Source organism: Vespa velutina, chromosome 3 (genome assembly GCF_912470025.1).
Source record: "Vespa velutina chromosome 3, iVesVel2.1, whole genome shotgun sequence".
NCBI classification, from domain to species: Eukaryota; Metazoa; Arthropoda; class Insecta; order Hymenoptera; family Vespidae; genus Vespa; species Vespa velutina.
The window spans coordinates 339693-360012 of record NC_062190.1 but is presented as its reverse complement, the minus strand read 5'-3'; the positions used below and the strand labels follow the sequence as shown (position 1 = coordinate 360012).

The window sequence follows — 20320 nt, the reverse complement described above, 5'->3', positions numbered from 1 at the left end:
TTTGCAATACATTTAGTAAGGGAACGTGAATATTAGTTATTTCTATTGGTTCCTTCTAAATAATATTATTATATTAATTTATTATTACAATGAATTTGTTTTAGACAAATGTCAAAAAAAAAAAAAAAAAAAAAAAGAAAAAGAAAAAGAAAAAAGAAAAAAGAAACTAATGCACGTCAATCGAGTATGAGAAAAGTGTCGACGTTTATTTACAAATCGCACGTTTCATTTCTCTTACGGAGTGCGTATTGACTTGATAAGTAACTAAGTACTTACTAACTGTTCCGTAAAAATTGACGATCATACATCGTCTGTTGTCTGAGCTCATGTCAGTTCTTCAATTCACGCGAGCTGACGACATGAATATACCTAACAATCGTATGATGAATCGAAAGAAGGGACAATTAAGTTCATTTATTTCCGCTTCTATAGCCAACACATCAATTGAACAATTTTATATTCGTAAATTTTTGTCAAAAATTGTACGTCGAAAAGGAGAAAAAACAAATTCCTACGATGAGTTGTCTCAAACAAACAAAAATAAAAAAATTACTAAAAGTTCGTACGAGGTCGAAGCGAACTTCACAGCTGATCGAATTACGTCGTCCATATCGAACCCTTGCAAGAAACTCGTGTTACAATGTGACGTATTACTACAGTTATACTTACTACACGCACATACTTACGTGTTTATTTAGTAGAATAGAGATATTCTACATACCGATAGAGACCCGATGATGCACGAATGAAAAATCGCGAGAGTGAAAAGCGCGATCTCTAATCTTTAATCGAAAAGTCGGTCAAATCTCTTCTCGTGATGACTCGACTTTGTTCGAAAACGAGAAAATGAAAAAAAAAAAAAACGACATAAATGAAAGTAATTATTATTAATCATTCGTTCTGTCTGCATTACTTCCATAACCGTTTGCCATTTCACGGATGCACTCTTTTTAAACTTGCTTTATACATATGCAACACGTATTTTTCACTTGGATTCGAAATACGATGCTTTTAAATGCTCATCTAGGGACTAGTCTGACATGAGACGACATTAATAAGTATGTAAGTAAGTATCATCGTTGAGTATTTTCGATAACATTGTCAGACGAATAGTGATGCGACGAGTTTTGCGAGTTTCCCGGTTGAAAGGCGAATGCTTAATCGAAAGCCATACTGAAATGTCACGCTTTTGAATTTCGATACGATACATGAATTGAATGCACCTAGTACTACTATTCATTCGTCTTTTATGTCGTTTATATACAATCGGGAGAAATGGTTTATTCTTCAACGTTAAAGCGATGCTTTTTTCCTCTACCCTTTTGTTCTCAAGTTAATAAATCATGCACAAATTTCGATACATGTATACGTATATATATATATATATATATGTACGTAGGAATCGTACTCAGCTTGGCACATTTTCTGTATTAATCTTCTTGTCTGGAAAAATACAACATATCTTTCCGATGTGGTCGGGACAATAAGCCTATTGTCAATCGGTCGAAACAGGGAGGGGGGAGAGAGAGTAAGAAAGGGGGGGAGAGAGAGCGAGTTAAAAATAAAACAAAAAGGGAAAAGAATGAAACTTTCGCGAGACTCGCAAATAATATATTTTTCTTTTCTTTTCTTTTTCCAAAGATAGAACATACATCTCGTAAAACGGCGAACGAGAAAAACATATTTTAGAAAAACATATTTTTCATTTCAATAATCTTTGAGAGGCACAATCAGTGAAAGAGAGTGTGATTAATTCTCCAGAATATCGAAAAGTTTGTAAAAACAGCATAATCGAGTATCTCTTTCGCATCTTTCACCCTAGTTTCTCAAGAAAGAAAAAAAGAGAAAGAAAGAGATAGAGAGACGTCGATGGTTTAAAAAAAAAAAAAAAAAAAAAAAAAAAACCAGAGATTTGATATTGAGCTTTAAATAAATGCCGAAAATATCAAATTGACATCATCAATTACGAGTATAGAGTTCAAAGTATATTTTTTCTCTTAATCATTCGTGTACTCGTAGATCTTAATATAATAGTTAGAGAGAAATGTATTCAGCATTCGAAATGAGTAATATCATTATACAATTTCTTAAAATCTACATAAATTTTACCTATATACTATATATTATTACTAGAATATTATCATATTTCTAGATAGACATAAAATTTGTTCGTAAAATTTTATTATCATTATTATTATTATTATTATTATTGTACAGAACTTATTATTATTTAAATTCACATTATTGAGTTAGAACTTATAATTTCAAAAGAAACAAAAAAAAAGGAGAGAGAGAAAAAAGAAAAAGAAAAAAATTTGATATCGTCTTCTTATCCTTTCTAATAGTTATCTATTGTAAATTTATAATTAACAAACCATGAGATTTCAAATCGAACAGAAAGTAACATTTATCGATCGAAGATGATTTTGACTTTATTAACTGTGTATCGTAAATATATATTTAACTGTAGAGTTATGATTCATCCGTCATGAAAGAAAAGGCCTCTTACTCTCGGCGAATCGATAATATCGAAAAAAGCGATTCGAACGCAGTGTAAGCGTTCTAACGGTTGCACGCCTTTCCATCGATCGTTACTTTTTATCGAGTACATCTATGTGAAAGTTCGTCTTTAAAGTGGATCAGGGGGGTTCTCTGGAGGGTCGTGGTAAATTCAACCTGTGCTATTACCACTATTACTTCTACTACCACTACACACTAACCTCATATAATAATTTTGAAAAAATTAAAGCACGAACAAACATCATCATTGATGCCAGATATTAAACTACACTATGATTTCTCGGTAAGAATGATGACGTATCAGGATCTGGCCGAGATATCTTGTAATTAAAAAAAAAAAAAAAAAGGAAAAAGAAAAAAAAAAGAAAAAAGAAAAAAAAAGGTCAATAAAACTCCGAGATATTATCTCAACAATAATTCGCCAAGTGAAATCGTTCGTACGAAACATATTTTCTCATTTCCTTTCTTTTCTTTTTTGCAATAACTCCTTTTTACAATCTACTTATCCGTCTATTTTTCCTCATCTGTACTTCTATTTTCATTTTATTTCATTTCTCTTCTTCGAATCAATCCAACCTTGAATCTCCTCTCCCCCAGCACATAACCATTTCCACGACAAATCGATCGGTCTGATTAAACCGGAAATAGACGGGACGAATTAACGATCGAACCTACAGTGTTGAATTTAATTTTGCTTTATGGGATTTTATTTACGACAATAATGCGCAATCTTGATGAGTATGACGAATAAACGAAAGGTATATAAAACTTTCTTCATTGTAATTTCGTTAGTAAGTTTATATCATTTCGGTAAGTCGTTCTACAAGAGCTAACTAGTAATTTTATAATCTTATCGTCCAACCGGTTCTTTCCCTCCTTATTTAACGCGATCTTTTAGATCTTGTTATATCACTGATAATTTGCTTCCATTAACAATAAAAAAAAAAAAAAAAACGATCGAAAGATTGAATGAGTATGCATTTATCGTTTTTTTCTCTACGTCACGGGGAAACAACAGAACTCGAATAAAAAGTATTCTTTCCTTTCTAGTAACTTTCGCATCTTCTTTTTTCTCGCCCCCCACCCCTCTCCGATCTTCGTTTATTTTTTCTTCTTTCTTTCGTGTTTTTTTTTTTTTTTTATTTTTTCAAGGAACCTTACAAAATCGTTAATTCTAGCTTCGGAACGTCGCACGGACGTGCGTTCATGCTGGTTTTAAAGCTCCGTTCTCACTAAATCAACAAAGAAACCTTTTGTTGATAATCAACATATCTTGAAAAAGTCGCCGCTTTTTTTGCCCCAATGTTTTTCCAGGTTTCCTCGTATTTCTACTTTCAGTGACAACAAACGTTACCGCTAGTTGCCTGTTCGCAAGGGTAAAGATCAAAGAAAAATATGAAATACACGAAGACATATGACAACAAGTAATAAACATTCCATATACTTTGTCATCAAATTCACAATTCATTGTCGACGTCAATGTGATCTATACCATATATTATGTAAAATGTTCGAAATAGTAACATGAAACAATGATTTAATTATTAAGTTAATTAAAGAGTACAGATGATATGAATGTTCCCTATGAAATTTCAAAGTCGTTCTAACTATCGCTGGTTTATTATATGTCAAATTTTCTTATAATAACAGCGACGTCCTTAACTAGATATTCTAGGTACTATCTGACGAGAGTAAAAAATTTCAAAAGTGTCGTTCATTTTTTAATAAATCATCGTCCTTCAATACATACATATATACACTAAATTGCACAATCCCGAATTTCTGACGATTTAGATTCGATCGAACCAGAATTTTTTTTGTTAGCAACAAATGTAATCTAAAAATCCGATAAAGAGACCCCCAAATATTCTTCGAAATTATGTTGCCTCGATATTTGGAACAAAATCTTTCAATAAATTTGATGTCCATTGAAAATGTTACGGAACTTGAGTAATAAGAGGCGAAAAAAACAGTTCCTCGTTGAGGACACTGCTTAACGATACAACATCCGAGGGACGATATGAATTTAATTCAAAGCGGATGAGTCGGCTACCGCAATCAGCTGCCACTTGTCAACGTGAACTCGTATACGCGCGCGCGCACTCACTCGAGCGCTCAAACTCAATCCTAGCTTTGTGTACCTATGACTATGAATATACGATTTTATACGATCTCTTCTTCTTTTTTCGTTTCAAAGCAGCTGCACGTGTACACCTACATCGATACACATGTATGTAAATGCGTATATGTGTGTGTATATATATATATATATGCATTTACGATTAATGCCACGATGGAAAAAAGATTACCCACTTCGTACGCTTCCCGGTATACTGTTACTACTACTACTACTATTACTTGCAGCGTGATTCCACAGTTTATAAGCGTTTTCTATTCAATATACCGATGAACCGTTGTGCTGAACATTTTTCTGTCTTTCTAAATTTCTCTTAATGATAATTGATTGATGATTAGCCCTTATTCATTGTAATTATAACAATTGTTCACAATTTATTTAAATGATTTTTCGTTAATATTTCAACGTTCGTTAATCTCTCTCTTCTTTGTATGTTTTTATGTTTATTGATCTTATTAATCACAGTAAAGATTATTACAATTCTATTTCTCTCGTAAGAAATGCAATATACACTCTTTTCCATTATCATCAGTGATATGTGAATTAATTTTGGTAATTATTTTACAATATATCCACTTATCTACGGGAAGTCGATTGTTTATTCTGTTTTATCTCAACCACTAATGTCTCCAATTAATCTTCCCTTATCATTTTGACAACGCTTGCTTCACGAAAAAAAAACAAACCACGCGCGTTTCCTAGCCAACAATCATCAACGATTCGAGGGAATTAAAAAACTTCCGGGAAGGTAATTAACATAAACGTAACATCGAGTCTGCTTATCTCGATCGTTTGTAAACTAAAAAAGAGAGAGAAAGAGAGAGAGAGAGAGAGAGAGAGAGAGAGAGAGAGAGAGAGAGAGAGAGAGAGAGAGAGAGAGAAAGGGAGAGAGAAGAAAGGCAAAGAGAAAAAAGAGATACAGAGTTAAAGAATAAACGCACAAAGCTGATATTATTCTCCAATATGCGACTTTGTTTACTCTGAAAAAAAAAAAAAGAGAGAGAAGATAAAGTGTGTGCACATATGATTTACCATGTATTATTCGACCAGCATGCAATTGTGCAAACGAGGCCAAACCACAGCGGTTCCTCTCTTTGTTCCTTCTCCATAGCCATGAACTGTGATTCTATGCATTTTGAAGAAGCGCACCACAAACTAATGCTAGTCTCTTTCATTCTCACAAAGTTTAAGCATCCAACAACAGCATCCATCTGGTCTTCTTCCGATTCTCTCTCGCTCTCTCTATCTATCTTTTTTCTCCCTTTTGTCCAATGTTTAATTCTTAACAGCACATAAACGTCAACTTTACGCTCTCTTTCGTTTTTTCCTTATCTCGTCTTCCGTGACTATCGGCCTTTCGAAACAGAACACGCGAGTGCCTAAGGCACAATTGTTGTGCACTGTCGCCGCCAATTTGCTCGACGAAAGATCAAAAGCAAGACACGATCGAATTCAGCGACAACCAAATTCAATGACTCGAAAGTTGCCGCGCACAGAGAACATCGAACAGTTGAATGTATCAAAGTTCATTATTATGTTCGCTGATCTGCAAAAGAGTTATTTGTCGTAAGAACGTGTTCATTTTGATTCAATTTATTTCATTGATTACCAGGAGTAAAAAAAAAAAACGTACGAGCTTGAATCCGATGGTTGCCGACGACTTCATGGCGGCGACTGGTCTTAAACTGCATTCGAAACAAAAAGAGAGAGAGAGAGAGAGAGAGAGAGAGAGACAAAGAAATTGGAAAATAGAAAAATGAAAAGCAAAGGAGGAAAAAGCTCCTCATCAGTTTCCTCTTTCTTTTCCATTTCCACACATTCTTCATTTCTTATCGTGCGAGTGACTAGATAGAGTTCAGATCAATAACTAAAAGTAAACGATTAAAGATGACGTTTGAAGAAAACTTCTTCCTATAGTTCTGTACGTAAACCCTCGGGAAATCAATTCCATGATTTGTGCCAAGTCTATTTTAAGACTAACATTACGTATTTTACGATCACAATGAAAAACGAAAAACGATATATCTCTTCTTGAAAGTAACAACAACAAAAGCATAAGAAAATACGTTTCAAAGAATAATCTTATTTCTAACGAACCATACAATTTATTTCTCTCTTATTTTCGCTTCTTTTCTTTCCTTTTTCTCGTATTTTCACCTCGATCCGTCTAATTCTGATCTTGTCATTTAAAATATAATTATTTCATAATTATATTTGATTAACAGACAGTGAATACCTTCACCTTTCTCTCCCTCTCTATTTTTATCATACACGTTGTCTTATCTTTTTTCATTTTCTCTCTTTTTAGATAAACCCTTCGTGCATAAAATCTAGTCGTAGCTCTGCGCAAATGAAATAATTCACGATACTCGTACATAAAACAAGTTCCTTTCTTGTCTTCCGCTTTGCCGTGGAGCCATATAAAAGTAAGATCGAAGTCAACATTTGTGATTAATGCCTTCGATAGAGCTGTATATTCCCTTGCTCTGGTGGCAGTCGATTGCGCCAGATCGTCAGCTTTAAATTAAAGCTAGCGAGCGCGGTGTACCGTTACTAGTACGAAGCGTTTTTCCTTCCTCCTTTTCTCTCTTTCTCTTTTTTTCTCTTTCGATAGCAAATCAAGAGAAGTCCTATAGTTCCTTCATGAAACTGTCTTCGTTCGACGATTATACACGTACCTAGAGGCTATGATCGATACTTCTTTTGGTATATCAATGATTTCATAATTCTCGTCAAAGAATATGAACGCTCGATGAACAATAAGATCCATGATAAAATTATTACGTATAATCCGTTAATAGATTAATTACATGTCAAAGAAAAAAAATTATCTATAATATTTCTTTATTGTAAAAATGATTGAAGAAATGAAGAGAAAGAAAAATGACGATAAACTATATTTTCTTTAAATTATAATTGTAATTTAATTATAATTCATTAATTAATAATTTATTAATTGCTTTCATTGTAAAATTAATAGTTTCTCCTGCATTTCGTTCGATTTTAAATTAATATAAAAAGATCGTACGACATCTATGCTTTAAATCGTTACTTGTTAAGGTATATTAGAATGCTTACAACGATACAAATATAACAAATGAGAGTTGAAAATCTCTAGTATACACGAGACAAGTTAGACTTCTGAAAACTACAATTTATTCCCGGACAAACTAATATATATGCATAGCTATATACCCGCCATTATAAACACTATTTCCAGAATTTACATACGCAAAATCATATGCGCGCGAAGATCGAGGTCAAAGAACCTGCCTTCGTGAGGAGATAAACTTTAACCAAGACACATCGACCGTATCTTCGAGAAGAAAGGAAAGAAAGAAAAGCTTAAAACATGAGAAGGGGGAATGCATAAAGCGAGGAAAAAAAAATATACAAAGAAGTTGCGAGAAAGAACAGTCGCCGATCTTGGATTCGCGAGATGAGCAGAAATGAAAATCCAATTTTTTTCGTGAGATGTTTAAATTCGTGGAATATCTCATACCTACGAGAGAGAGAGAGAGAGAGAGAGAGAGAGAGAGAGAGAAAACTGAGCGAAAGTAAAATTAGTCATATAAAGAACGGAACAATCAAATTCGATCGACGATAGGAAGGATATCGTCAAAGGTTGATAATAAATCTTTCGAAGAAAAATCGAGCTCAATATCATAGAAATTGAAAAAGGAAAAGGACGCGAAATGATTAATCGAAAAAAATATACCGACAATACAATAAAGAAAGGGATAATTCGTGTCAATTGAATAGTTCGTATAAAAATCATAATATTCAATCGATCTTATCAGTCGACATTTTTAATGGATAGAAAAAAAGAGAGAAAGATAAAAAAAAAAGGCATTAGCAAATATGAATCGAACATTGATAAACGAACGAAATTCGCTCAACATTAATACATTTATAAAGAGAATAATGGGGCTGTCCAGAAATTTGTCAATCGTTCGTCAAACGTATTTAAATTCGTTTAAATCCTTGTCCTAGAAACATAAATCAACGTCTATTAAAAATATGAACTTTCTATGCGAATCAAATGTCGATGAATTATGAATCAGATATAATTGTCATGAAAAAAGGGAATCATCGTCGGCAGATAATAAATTGAATCATTTTGTTAACTTGTCAAATTTCAGTGCATGGAAACGATATGATCGTAGTTATATATATATATATATATACAGTACATGTATACGTGCATCGAATGGTGTCCTAGAGATTATACTTTCACAGGCACATCGGCGCCTTGCGCGATCGATTGACGAGTGAGCTCGTGAGGTCTACCGACAGCTGACGGTAAAAACGTCACTACTCCGAATGTACCTTAGTTTCTTGATATAACACGACACGACACGACACGACACGACCCGACAATACGACATAACGCAACAATGCGATCGCTACCTTCCTTATCCTGTTTTGTATTTAGAGCGCGATGACTCCTGGTTAAACTTTTATTAAATTTCAATCGAAGCTGGAAATTAAGAAGCTTTCTAGATAAAAGAAAAAAAAAGAAAAAAAGAAAAAAGAATCCTACAAATTTTATTTCTACTTCATAACAAACGAGACGTCACAACGTAAATACAACAGAGAAATTATATTTAAGAATTGTTTTTCGATGCGTCACCGGAATCTATTTTATTTTTATTCAAAACGAAGTGATCAAATAATTTGGGAAAAATGTATCCGAATAATAAAGAAAGGACTGCGACAATGACGAGACAAACATATCAAGAATTACAAATTGCAACGGGAACGATTACGAATTTACCCATTGAGCAAGAATAAATTCCAAATTGCTAATCAGGGTGAGCGGTGGTTTACCACATCCACGTATGATGTTACCAAGGTTAGAAAGAAAGTTTCCATTAGATCTACATTCCTTGTTTCATAATTATGAGAAGAGAGAGAGAGAGAGAGAGAGAGAGAAAACGTGAAGAAGGCAGATGGTTATCCCTAGGATAAGAGAATCAGGTCGCTACGGTCGATCAGTAGGCGCAGATTAAACTTTTTTTTTGTGTCTATGGTATTTCTAATGTTAGATCAATGTAGATTTGTGCCTTTCACGCGTTTTTCATCGCATCGCTCTTGAAACTTTTCCCGGATGCAAGATGCAAAATAAAATAAAATCGAATACAACCAACGTCAACATTAACATCTTTCTACTTATTCACGGAACGAATTCACGTTATATTAGCTTTAAGCGTGAGAAAATGAAGACTGAATGAGGACTTTCTGACTTGAGAAACACGGGAGTTTGAAAGATTTGATTTCTCGTGAAGATTAATCGTATTCTTCGTTTTCGAGTTTCATCTTACTCCTACTCGCGAAATGACGAAAGAAGCTGATTTGTTCGTTATTCCATAAAATGACTTTAATTAAGAGACATTCCATTTCCGTTTTCCTTTTACGAGCATCCAAGTATCATCGAAATTGATTCGCCAAATATTCCAAATCTGAAAGTTTATACCTCCTATGTCATAAATCGTCTAAAAATAAAATCTTTCCAATTCCAATTAATTTAAGATAGTGCGTGAATGAATATTCAAGAGATCCCAACGTTTATACAACTGTGAATATTTATATATAAAAAAAAACGAAAGTAGAAAGAAATTATTTCCTATTACAAGAGCCATGTGATTTGAAATTTATTTCACGGACAAAATAAAAAAAAATTCACATGATCAATAATTTCACAAAAAAAGCGCAAAACGCGGTCATCTGCTAGATACATTTAACACAGCTGATACTTTAACACGACTACAAGAGAGAGAGAGAGAGAGAGAGAGAATATGAAGCTAACGTTTCTGTAAGTGTATTGTTGCATTACTCGTAGAAAATACGTGAAGTCCATGAGCGTAGGACTTTGCGGTCGCGTTACCGGAGTAATGGAAATGTAAATTACCGCAGGAAATATGATAGGAGTAAAAAAAAAGAAAAAGAAAAAGAAAAAGAAAAAAAAAAAGAAGAAAAAAAGAAACTCGAGAAAATAAATAAAGAACCTCGTACTTTATCGTGAATGTAATTATCGCCCGAACGCTCGTTAACTTTTTCGTTACCGTTGGGCAGCTATACTCGTTTGCTACAAAACGCTGTTCACATACTACGGACAACTATAAACGCGCTCGCCATGAAATACTGTACATATTATTGCCGACGATTAAAATCGCTCGATACATAACACTAAATATGTATGCATTTGTCGATGTGTCGATATTTTGTCCATAACATATTATTGGTTGTTCTGTCTTTCCTTTTTATTTTTTATTATAGCGATTTTAATTTTTATCAAGGACGTAAGAAGCAAACAGCGAAACGCCAGAGATTGATTGATAGGTTTAATAATGCATTTAAATATATTATCTTTTTCTCGTTTTAATAGAATATCTATCGATTGAATTCGATCGTCGTCCGATCACTTATTTCAATTTACTCCTATTTATTAATAATCGACGTGGAATTAATTGAATGGTTTAATTAAAAAATACACTTTCGTGTTTGCTCAAGAAAGAAGAAATTCGTTTTAAAATTAATAACACGTTCTTTTATGATCGTAAATATAAATAAAACAAAAATTTAATATATTAATTCTAATTCGTATTAATTGTAATGATGTATCGCGTACGATAATTATGTCAATAAAAATTGTGCTACTCGATGGTACAGGAACTATGTTGAATTCGATAAAAATATTATAAATGATAAACATCAAGCGTCAAGTTATCGAGTTCGATAAATACGACCTTTTCTAAAGTTTCTCGTTCTTCTTTCTCCGGTCGATAGAAATTCTCTATTCGTCGTCGTTTCCGATCATACACGGACGAAGGAAAATACAACGGTACCACTTCGTGATACGCGTTGGATTTGCGGTCGAACCGCGACTGCTCCAGAAAAGCGAATTACCGCAAGGAATACGCGAACAGTATTATAAAATCATACCGCACTTCGAGCGCTTGTAATAGCTATAATCCAACTTGCAAAATGTAATAGAGCACTAGAGCACTTTTACGTAAATCATTTCGATACTTATACGTAATATTATTGCATATCTATATGCATAGCATACGTACGTACTTTGAAAGTTGATGTGATTCGAATGTTCACATTTCAAATCACGATTGATCGATTGATTTTTCAGCAAAGTAGTCAAATCCACACGTAATTCAATGTATTTCGAATTTCTTCCTTAGATATATATATATATATATATATATATATATACCTACATACGTAACATGGTACGTATTATGTATAATGAAATAAAAATTGGGGTTAAAACTATGTTAACCAGTTTTACATCTAATCACATCATGGGGTATGTAAAAATAAACGATGAAACAGATTTCTCGGGGGAAAATGGTCAGCTTTGTTAAAAAGAAAAGCTCATTGTGTCGAGCTCAACCCCCTTTGACGTTTTAAAGTGTAGTCAGCGTTACGAGAAAAGAAAAAAAAAAAAGAAAAGGATAGGGATGAAGAGGATGGAAATATATAGAGACAGAAAGAAGATACGAATATTGTCCTGTCATTTTTCATTGTATTTCTTTACGACAGCATGTATCCTTTAGCTCACGGTTACACACAAAAGCCGAGAGATCTCTACGATCCTTTTCTCTTCCTTCATCACTTTTCTCTATGGTTCTTTTTCTTTCGCTACGAATGTCTCAGGAATATATTACTGGCTACGCCTTTGCCTGCTGATATCATCTCGCTCTTTTTTTCTTCAACCATGGAGCGCTTCGCGAGTCACCGATAAAGATCATTATTAGAATTCTCTTCCGGCACAATTCTACGATAACGAAGGCAACCATCAGTGTCAACGAGAGATCTCACTCACTCATTCACTCATTAACTCTGTCTCTCTCTCTCTCTCTCTCTCTCTCTTGTAAAATAATTATTTTTAATAAGTTCTCACTATGTGTAATTATCGACCCCCAACTTTTAGCAAAGTCGAGTAAATTACATACCTTCGTGGGAATTATTTGACCTAATGCGAGTATCTTTGAGACATGATTTTAGAGATGATGGAATAATCATTGAATCACAAGATAATTTCACGATTAACCCTAGCAGCGCATCCCTCGAAATAATTTCAAGTTGTGCATTTGGGGTGTGCTACATCCCAGGCACTTTGAACAGCTGTCATTCATACATAATGAATAATTTTTATCCAAAAAAGAGATACTGTATATTTCTTGAAGCCTCAGAAATAATAATCAGTAGATTCGAAGATGCATTTCCAATTTTGTCATTAAAAAAAAAAAAAAAAAAAAAAAAAAAAGAAAAAAAAGAAAAATCATGAATCATGCAATGCGCAAATTGGTTTAATTGACCTCAAAGTTGATCTGGAGTGCACTATACCTAACCGGCACAGCTAGGATTAAACAAAATAGTAAAATATTGTTGAGATAGTGTTATCCAATATTTTACGTTTAAACGGAGTAGTAAAAATTCTTTCAGGGAGTGTTAATCAAAATACTTGGACAGTAGTACTATAAATTCTTTTATAGATGAAAGATATGGGTCAGGGTTTAAAGATAACCCAAGGAAATATGTAATACCGATGAAATCTCCTTTCGGCGATCGACAAGTTTTTCAGTTATACTTCGAGAATCTTGCTTGGCAGACTAATAAAGTTTACAAGCGATGAAGTTTGTCACTCACCGGAACCGTAGTCTATGCTCGGCGTGGGCGGAAGGTTGCTCTCAATAGCGGCCTTGCTGAATAAATAGATCGGATTCGTATCGGTTCCAGCCGAGTAGGAACACACACGGGCGTTCGGTTCCAAGCTTTCGCCTCCGCTCATGAGGAGCACCTGGTGAACCGCCACAACCCCACATTCTCTCTCGATTGCCTCCTTCAATTGAGCGACACTGAAAAGTATAAAAATAATATAATTATTCAGTGATTCTTTATATAATTACTCTGTGAAAGATTATAATATTACGATAATCGGTATTTCATTTAATTGTCGTTATTATATCATAGCGTTACTTCATTAATTATCATACTACACTGATACGAGTATGAATAATTCATTAATTGTTAATGTTTAGAGTTTATCATGTAACTTTCTTCGAGTTTATCATGTAAATTTATGATCGACATTGTCTGGATACTACAACGTGAAACGATTTAAACTTTAATCCTTTGCGATATACGATTACATGATATGGAATACTTTGATTGTATTATTAATTTACGAAATGTAGGAACGATATTAAAAATTTGAAGGAATCTTTAATTATCATTCGGTTTTTAGGAACCATTAAATTATCGGATTATGAAGTTTCAAATGTTAATTATTAATAATTTGAATTAAACTTTGAGGATAAAGGACGTATTAGAGAAATTAATGGTTAATAAAATTTATCTAATTAAATTTCCAATTTTCATACCGATAAATATCACGTTCTATCCTTTTCTATCCTTCTTGCGGATCGATATTTGAAACATTTTTTTGTTATTCTATTTTTCCGAACATTATAAAAAGTCATTTAATAAACGTTCGTGAATCGTCGTAGGTGCACAGACTACATATAAAAATTGAAATCTCTTCAAGGCTTCGAATACAAAGAATACTATAATAACGTTTCATTGATCGTGTCGCTTATGCAGAAGAGAGAGGGGAACAGAGAGAATACGGAACGTGCTGCAACCTTAAAAGTATGAAGATATATCATTTATGCAGTTTTTCACGTCCATCGGATAAAATTTAAATATCGCTAGAATACTTCAACAAAAGTAAATATATTTCATTAATTAAATAGTATAAAATTAAATGGGCTCGTATACGTAAAAAAAAATGTTAACGTAAAAATGTAAATAAATATTTTCACATTTATATGTATATGCATACTATATTTTACATTGCATTATTAAAGTGGTAAACAATAAAAATATAATAAAGTCATGCTCTCGTATCGTTCTAATTTCACGCAGCGAATAAATTTTGTCTTTCAAGCTGGAAGATAAATTCTTCTGAAGACAAACTCTTATCTACGACGTAACCAAAAGTTTGTAACAGAGAATGAATTATAACGGTAAAGATGAATAATACGATGGTTGATATAATATTTATACGTACCGAACAAAAATTCATATGCATGTGCATTAAAAATAACGGAATGTGAAAGAAATCCTGTTCCCAAAATTATCCTTAATTGCAAAACTTTAGATTAAATGCAAAATTATCCTGGAATATCAGAAAACCACGCCCTTAGTTTTACGATGCAGTCCTTTGTCACAGGAAATCATTATTTAGAGATATCGGATCGAGAGAAAGCTAAGGACAATAATAAGTGAATTCTTTCCTCGTTCGATTTTTATATTAGACGGACAATATTCCTTCGGAAAACTTTTATTGAAAATTGTTAACATCTAAAATTTCACGAAAGCGAACGGTAAGGTACGTCAGTAGCACCGCTAAAAATATCGATTTTCTTCGGAAAATAGGTCAAGTCGAAGAAAACGAAGCGGTCGAACGAGGCGTAATTAGGAGCGTAAGTAGAAACATAATTTGTCCGCGTAATCGTACGTTGTAAGCGATTACACAATACCGACAAGATGTTAAAGCATGCAACTGTATATATATATATATATATATATATATAATATCAAGCTCCTTGCAAAGACTCGTTGGAATTACATATTACGAAAATGAAAATCAGACGTATATATAAAATCCGATGAATTAACAATAATTTTAACAAGAAACTACAGGCTCGAGCTCTATTTCTATTTACGAGATGTTGCTTAGTTCGTTTGTTGCAGGCATATAAACTTTATTCGAGCTCGTGTAAAAGCACGAGTTACAAGCAGAAATTAACCCTAATTGGCTAATAAGCGTGACACATGTCGACCCTTTCTGAATCAGTATATACGCATCTCTCAAAACTCATGTTTTACTATGAACGAGATGTTCGAGCGATATTTTCAAAGATACATCATAATAATTAACGGATCATCACCACATGATCGTGGGTAGAATGTAAATAACCTATAAGACTTAAAGCGAGAAAAAGATAGAGAAAGATCGATAACGAAAGAAAGAAAGATAGAAAGAAGGAGAGAGAAAAAAAGAAAGACAAGAAAGGCAATACTTGAAAAGCAGCTGTTCCACGTGAATAATTCATAGACTATGCAGTACCACGGTATCATTCCTCTTTTAATTAATACGTAATGCACCTCGTATCATTTTTGCACAAAGACTGCTCCTTATCCACTATTTAACCTTGCCAAGGGTAGAGAAACGACTACTGATATCGTTTCAATTTCTTTTATGCTCGACTTGGGGCTACCTACTACGTTCTACAGGACACGCCACGCTAATCGTTGCTATTTCATTTGGGGAAATAACAAACAAACAAGCAACTTACAAAGCCATGGGGACTATTTTGATTTGAGCTTGATAAAAACGAACAGGCGTAATATCAAAAAAAAAAAAAAAAAAAAAGAAAAAAACTAACTAAAGAGAATGAAAAGAAAGAGAAAAAGCAATAAGAGGAACGGACAAATAAGGGCATGCTATAAATACTTTTGATCCACATTTTGCGAAGCCAACGCGAATTTCTCGCTAAAAATATTCAACTTTAACGGTTTTAACGATCGCTACCGAGTAAGGAAGCTGGACGGCTCCGTGTTCACCTTCGCTCATTTACATACATAATCGTTCTTTTAACGATGAAAAAGTGCCAAGTTCGTCGATGAAAAAAGAATCCATCTCGTAGCTAGAAACGTATGTTCCTATTGAAATATGTGTTACACGGTGTAGATGCATACATACATGTATTTATATCTACGTGAGATACGAAATGCACTCCAACGGAAACTAGCGCACGTATTCAAACAAAAGTTACCAATCTGCAGAGAAAAATGATACGTATGTATATAACTCTCCTCCTCATATGTTTCTATTAAAAAATATTCATACGATGGTTTACGGGTTTCTCTATGGTTGATTACTGCTACGGCTTCGAACAGCATACCGAACCGTTTCAATCCAATCTCACGATTTTACTTTTAATTACGAACCGTTAACAAATTAAGACATATAAGTTGATTACAAAAGAAACATTCTAATCTCCACTAGCATAAATCTAACTGTCTAGATAGTAACTGCCATGGAGCGCATAAATTTGCAATTTTATACCGTATGACTCGAATCAATAATGTGAACTCGAATGAGTACAAACTTTACGCATACGTATATATATATATATATAAAAAAAAAAAAAAAAAAGAGAGAGAGAGAGAGAGAGAGAGAAAGAAAAGAAAAAAAAAAGAAAAGAAGATTCAAAGCGATGATATAAATAGGAGAGAAAAAAATCGTTGAAATTAAATTCTAACCATCCAGTGTGGCTGATACTCGATTTACTCACTCTTCTCACATAGATTTTATTTTATCCCCTTTATTTCCATGTCTTTTCTAATTATATTTAAAAACGATACAAATAAGAGGTAACGGACGAGGAGGCGGTGAAGAAGTGACATACATCTTTAATTAATGATAACGATGCGAGGACACTGACCGAGATATGGCACACAATTAATGATGAATCTGAAACACTTTGGATCACTTCGAATCTAAACAAATGATACATTCGAAAGCTTTGAACATGATTCAAAGTTTAAGATTGTTTACATAAGTAAGTTTCGAACTCTTGATAACTCCCGAATCTTTTCTCAGTTTTATTGTTCGAACTACAATGGAATTACGTGATCGGATCTGATCGTGAGACACTTCAGTATCTGTATCATAGCTTTGAACATGATTTTAAGCTCACATATCTTGAAAATCTTGATAAGTATCATGTCTTTTGTCACCTTCATTCTACTCTAGCGACAATAGATTATTTCCGCGATATTATCGCATCTTACATCGCTATATTTTTATTTGCCTAGTGACAAGATTTTATTCAATAAAACCATTATTATGAGGGTTATTCGGAAAGTTCATAGATTTTTTCTTCTTTCTTTTTTTTTTTTTTCTTTTTTTCTTTTATGTACAAATATCATTTTTAAAGCGAAACACATCTTAAAGCGAAAAGTAAACGAAAAATTTGTCAACACTTTAGATTGAGGGGAACCAACTCCAATGAATTTGGTCTTGACATGGTCCTAAATAACAATCAGAAGGTCTTGAAAAGTTTTGAAAAAAAAAAATGAATTTACTAAATAAAATGCATTCCCTTTTTTTTACTCCTACTTTTACTCGTTGACAAAATACTTTAATTCCTGTTATAATTCGCCAAAGAGAACCAGAATCCATTATTCGAATTGCCAAAGAGCATATAAAAAGTTAAACAATTTATAATTTGTTTGTTCGATTAACACAAGTGTTAATCGAACGTTTGTGACGCGTAATGACGCATAATATTATTAAATATACCTTACCGAATTTATATTTAAAAAAGATTATGAGTTCAACGAACGCATTGAGTAATTTTTTTAAGTTAATGAACAAAGCATATTCATTATAACAGACATTTATTATAAACGTTTCACCATGCATAATATATAAAAATGTATTATTAATTTTTGGATACATTCCCCCTGTTTTTTTCTATTTTTAATATACGATATCAAAATAAAACTAATCAAAAGACTTGTAAAATATTGAATATTCATTAAGCTTCCAAAATCTATCGAAACTCTCGAAGCTATTATAGTCAAGAGTTTCAAGCTTCGAATCATGTTCAAAATTACGATATAGATACGATACAGTATCTCAGCGTGCATCCATTGTCGGTAAGAACAAAGAAAAAGACTCGAGACTTATCAATATTTTCCAAACTTTTTATATATCCTTCGAATCAGGTTAAAAGTCATTCGAATTTGTCATTAAGAAAAAAATTTAACGAGATTCGAAGAAATTCGAAATATTTTAGAATCCACGCAACGATGACATTGATGAACGTTTTCATCGTGAATATTAACGCGTTTAGCGTGACGAAAGATAAATAATAAAGGATCTCTCGTTTTAATCAATTCTCTCTTTTAAACGAATACATCTTTATCGTAGGGTTATTTCTCTACGAAGTTAACTATATCATATTTACTTTTCCCATTCCAAACTACGACTGTAAAGATCAACTAAAGAGAAACGTTATAACACAACAATGTTAATGAATGCCATGATTCAATTAGAATAGTATACCGTGTATAATTACGAAGGATCTCTCGTTACTATGTTGCCTATCAAGCTTGCACGATGTATCTAATTTATTACTAATCCTGAGTATGGTTAGAAAAAAAACAAAACATGAATTAATTATTTTTCTTATGTTCGTTAAAAAGAAAAATATAAATTCACAGAGATGCGGTCATACTTTTTGTAAAAACGACATAGACATGCTCAGCGTAAAGTGATTCGAGTACGAGCGGAGGTTAAAGGTGATTTTGAAAACGAAGATTAGAAGAGGTTAGTGTCAGATGGAGGAGAATAGATACGGCTCACCTCTTATTGCTTTCGTCATACATTAGTGCGCATTAAAAGCTTGGCCACGGCAGTACGCGGACTTCGAGCTCGTGTACGCAAGAATATGTAGTATCCGTATGTCTCTCTCTCTCTCTCTCTCTCTCTGTATGTGTGTGTGTATGTGTATAAAAGAGAATATAGAACACCCACGTGTCGTATGCCAATTATGTACATTATCCTCTGTATCGATGTCGCTTGTAACAGAAGTATTGAAAATCGTGCTACGCAATATAACGGTGAATATAAAGTGAATTGTATAATGAATATATGCAAAGATCAAATGGCGATAAGGAACCAAAGTGGCTCAATTAATCCGATTTACCTGTGCACTACTACTATACTTAATGTGATTAGAAAATGAATACCGTTCAACATTGTATAAAACATTCTCCTCTATGTTTCTCATAATCATATCTTAGAATCATATTCGGAAAGATACTTTGTAAAATTTACCTATTAATATCCTCAATGTGATTAAAGAGTTAATACCGTTCAACATTGTATAATATCTATTTCTCTTTTTCTTTTTTCTCAGAATCTATCTTAAAATCCTATACGAAGGGATACTAGGTAAAATTATCCACGCGACATCATCTAATCGATTATAATAGAAATTACAAAACCATATAAATACGAGTTTACCTGCGATTAAAGCGATTAGATCATCGACGGAAACGAGCCGCTAAGATTGTGCGATCAAGAAATGGTCGATGTTAAGACGATATAATATTGATAACGGAGATATCGCAAATTAATAATCAACTATTTTATACGTCGTATATATCCAAGGTCGACTAACTGTAAAATCGAAACAAAAAAGAAACAAAAAAAAAAAAAAAAAAGACATTAATGTCGTCGCAGCAAGTGACTTTTTCAAAAAATCGAAACGAGCCCCATAGATAATGACGATGATTTAAACGTAAACAATGTGGCGTAGACGCGAAATAGCGATTATAGTCCACCTGCTCGATTATGCGAGTTATTGATATGCGTCGAAGACATTTAAATAAAACATGCCGTTGGTTGCTGGCATAATTTCCATGTCTTTTGTTCAACAAAAAGCGTCTTGAAAACCTTTATAGGGGAATAAACTCACAGTCGATTAAAGAATAATTCGAAACAATCGTCGGTCGCAAGATAAAAGAGCTATCGGAAAAAATTGAAAACAGTCGGACAATTAT

General features: G+C 33.2%; 1 protein-coding gene across 11 annotated transcripts in view; it reads right to left on the bottom strand.

The window, feature by feature from the left end:
• Window positions 1-20320, bottom strand: part of LOC124947886 (RB1-inducible coiled-coil protein 1) — a 53488-nt gene that overhangs the window by 11140 nt on the left and 22028 nt on the right. For all 11 annotated transcript variants that reach the window (XM_047490630.1, XM_047490633.1, XM_047490634.1 and 8 more), the window contains one exon: window positions 13325-13533. In XM_047490630.1, the coding sequence (XP_047346586.1) occupies window positions 13325-13533 (209 nt within the window). The remainder of the gene's footprint in view (window positions 1-13324; window positions 13534-20320) is intronic.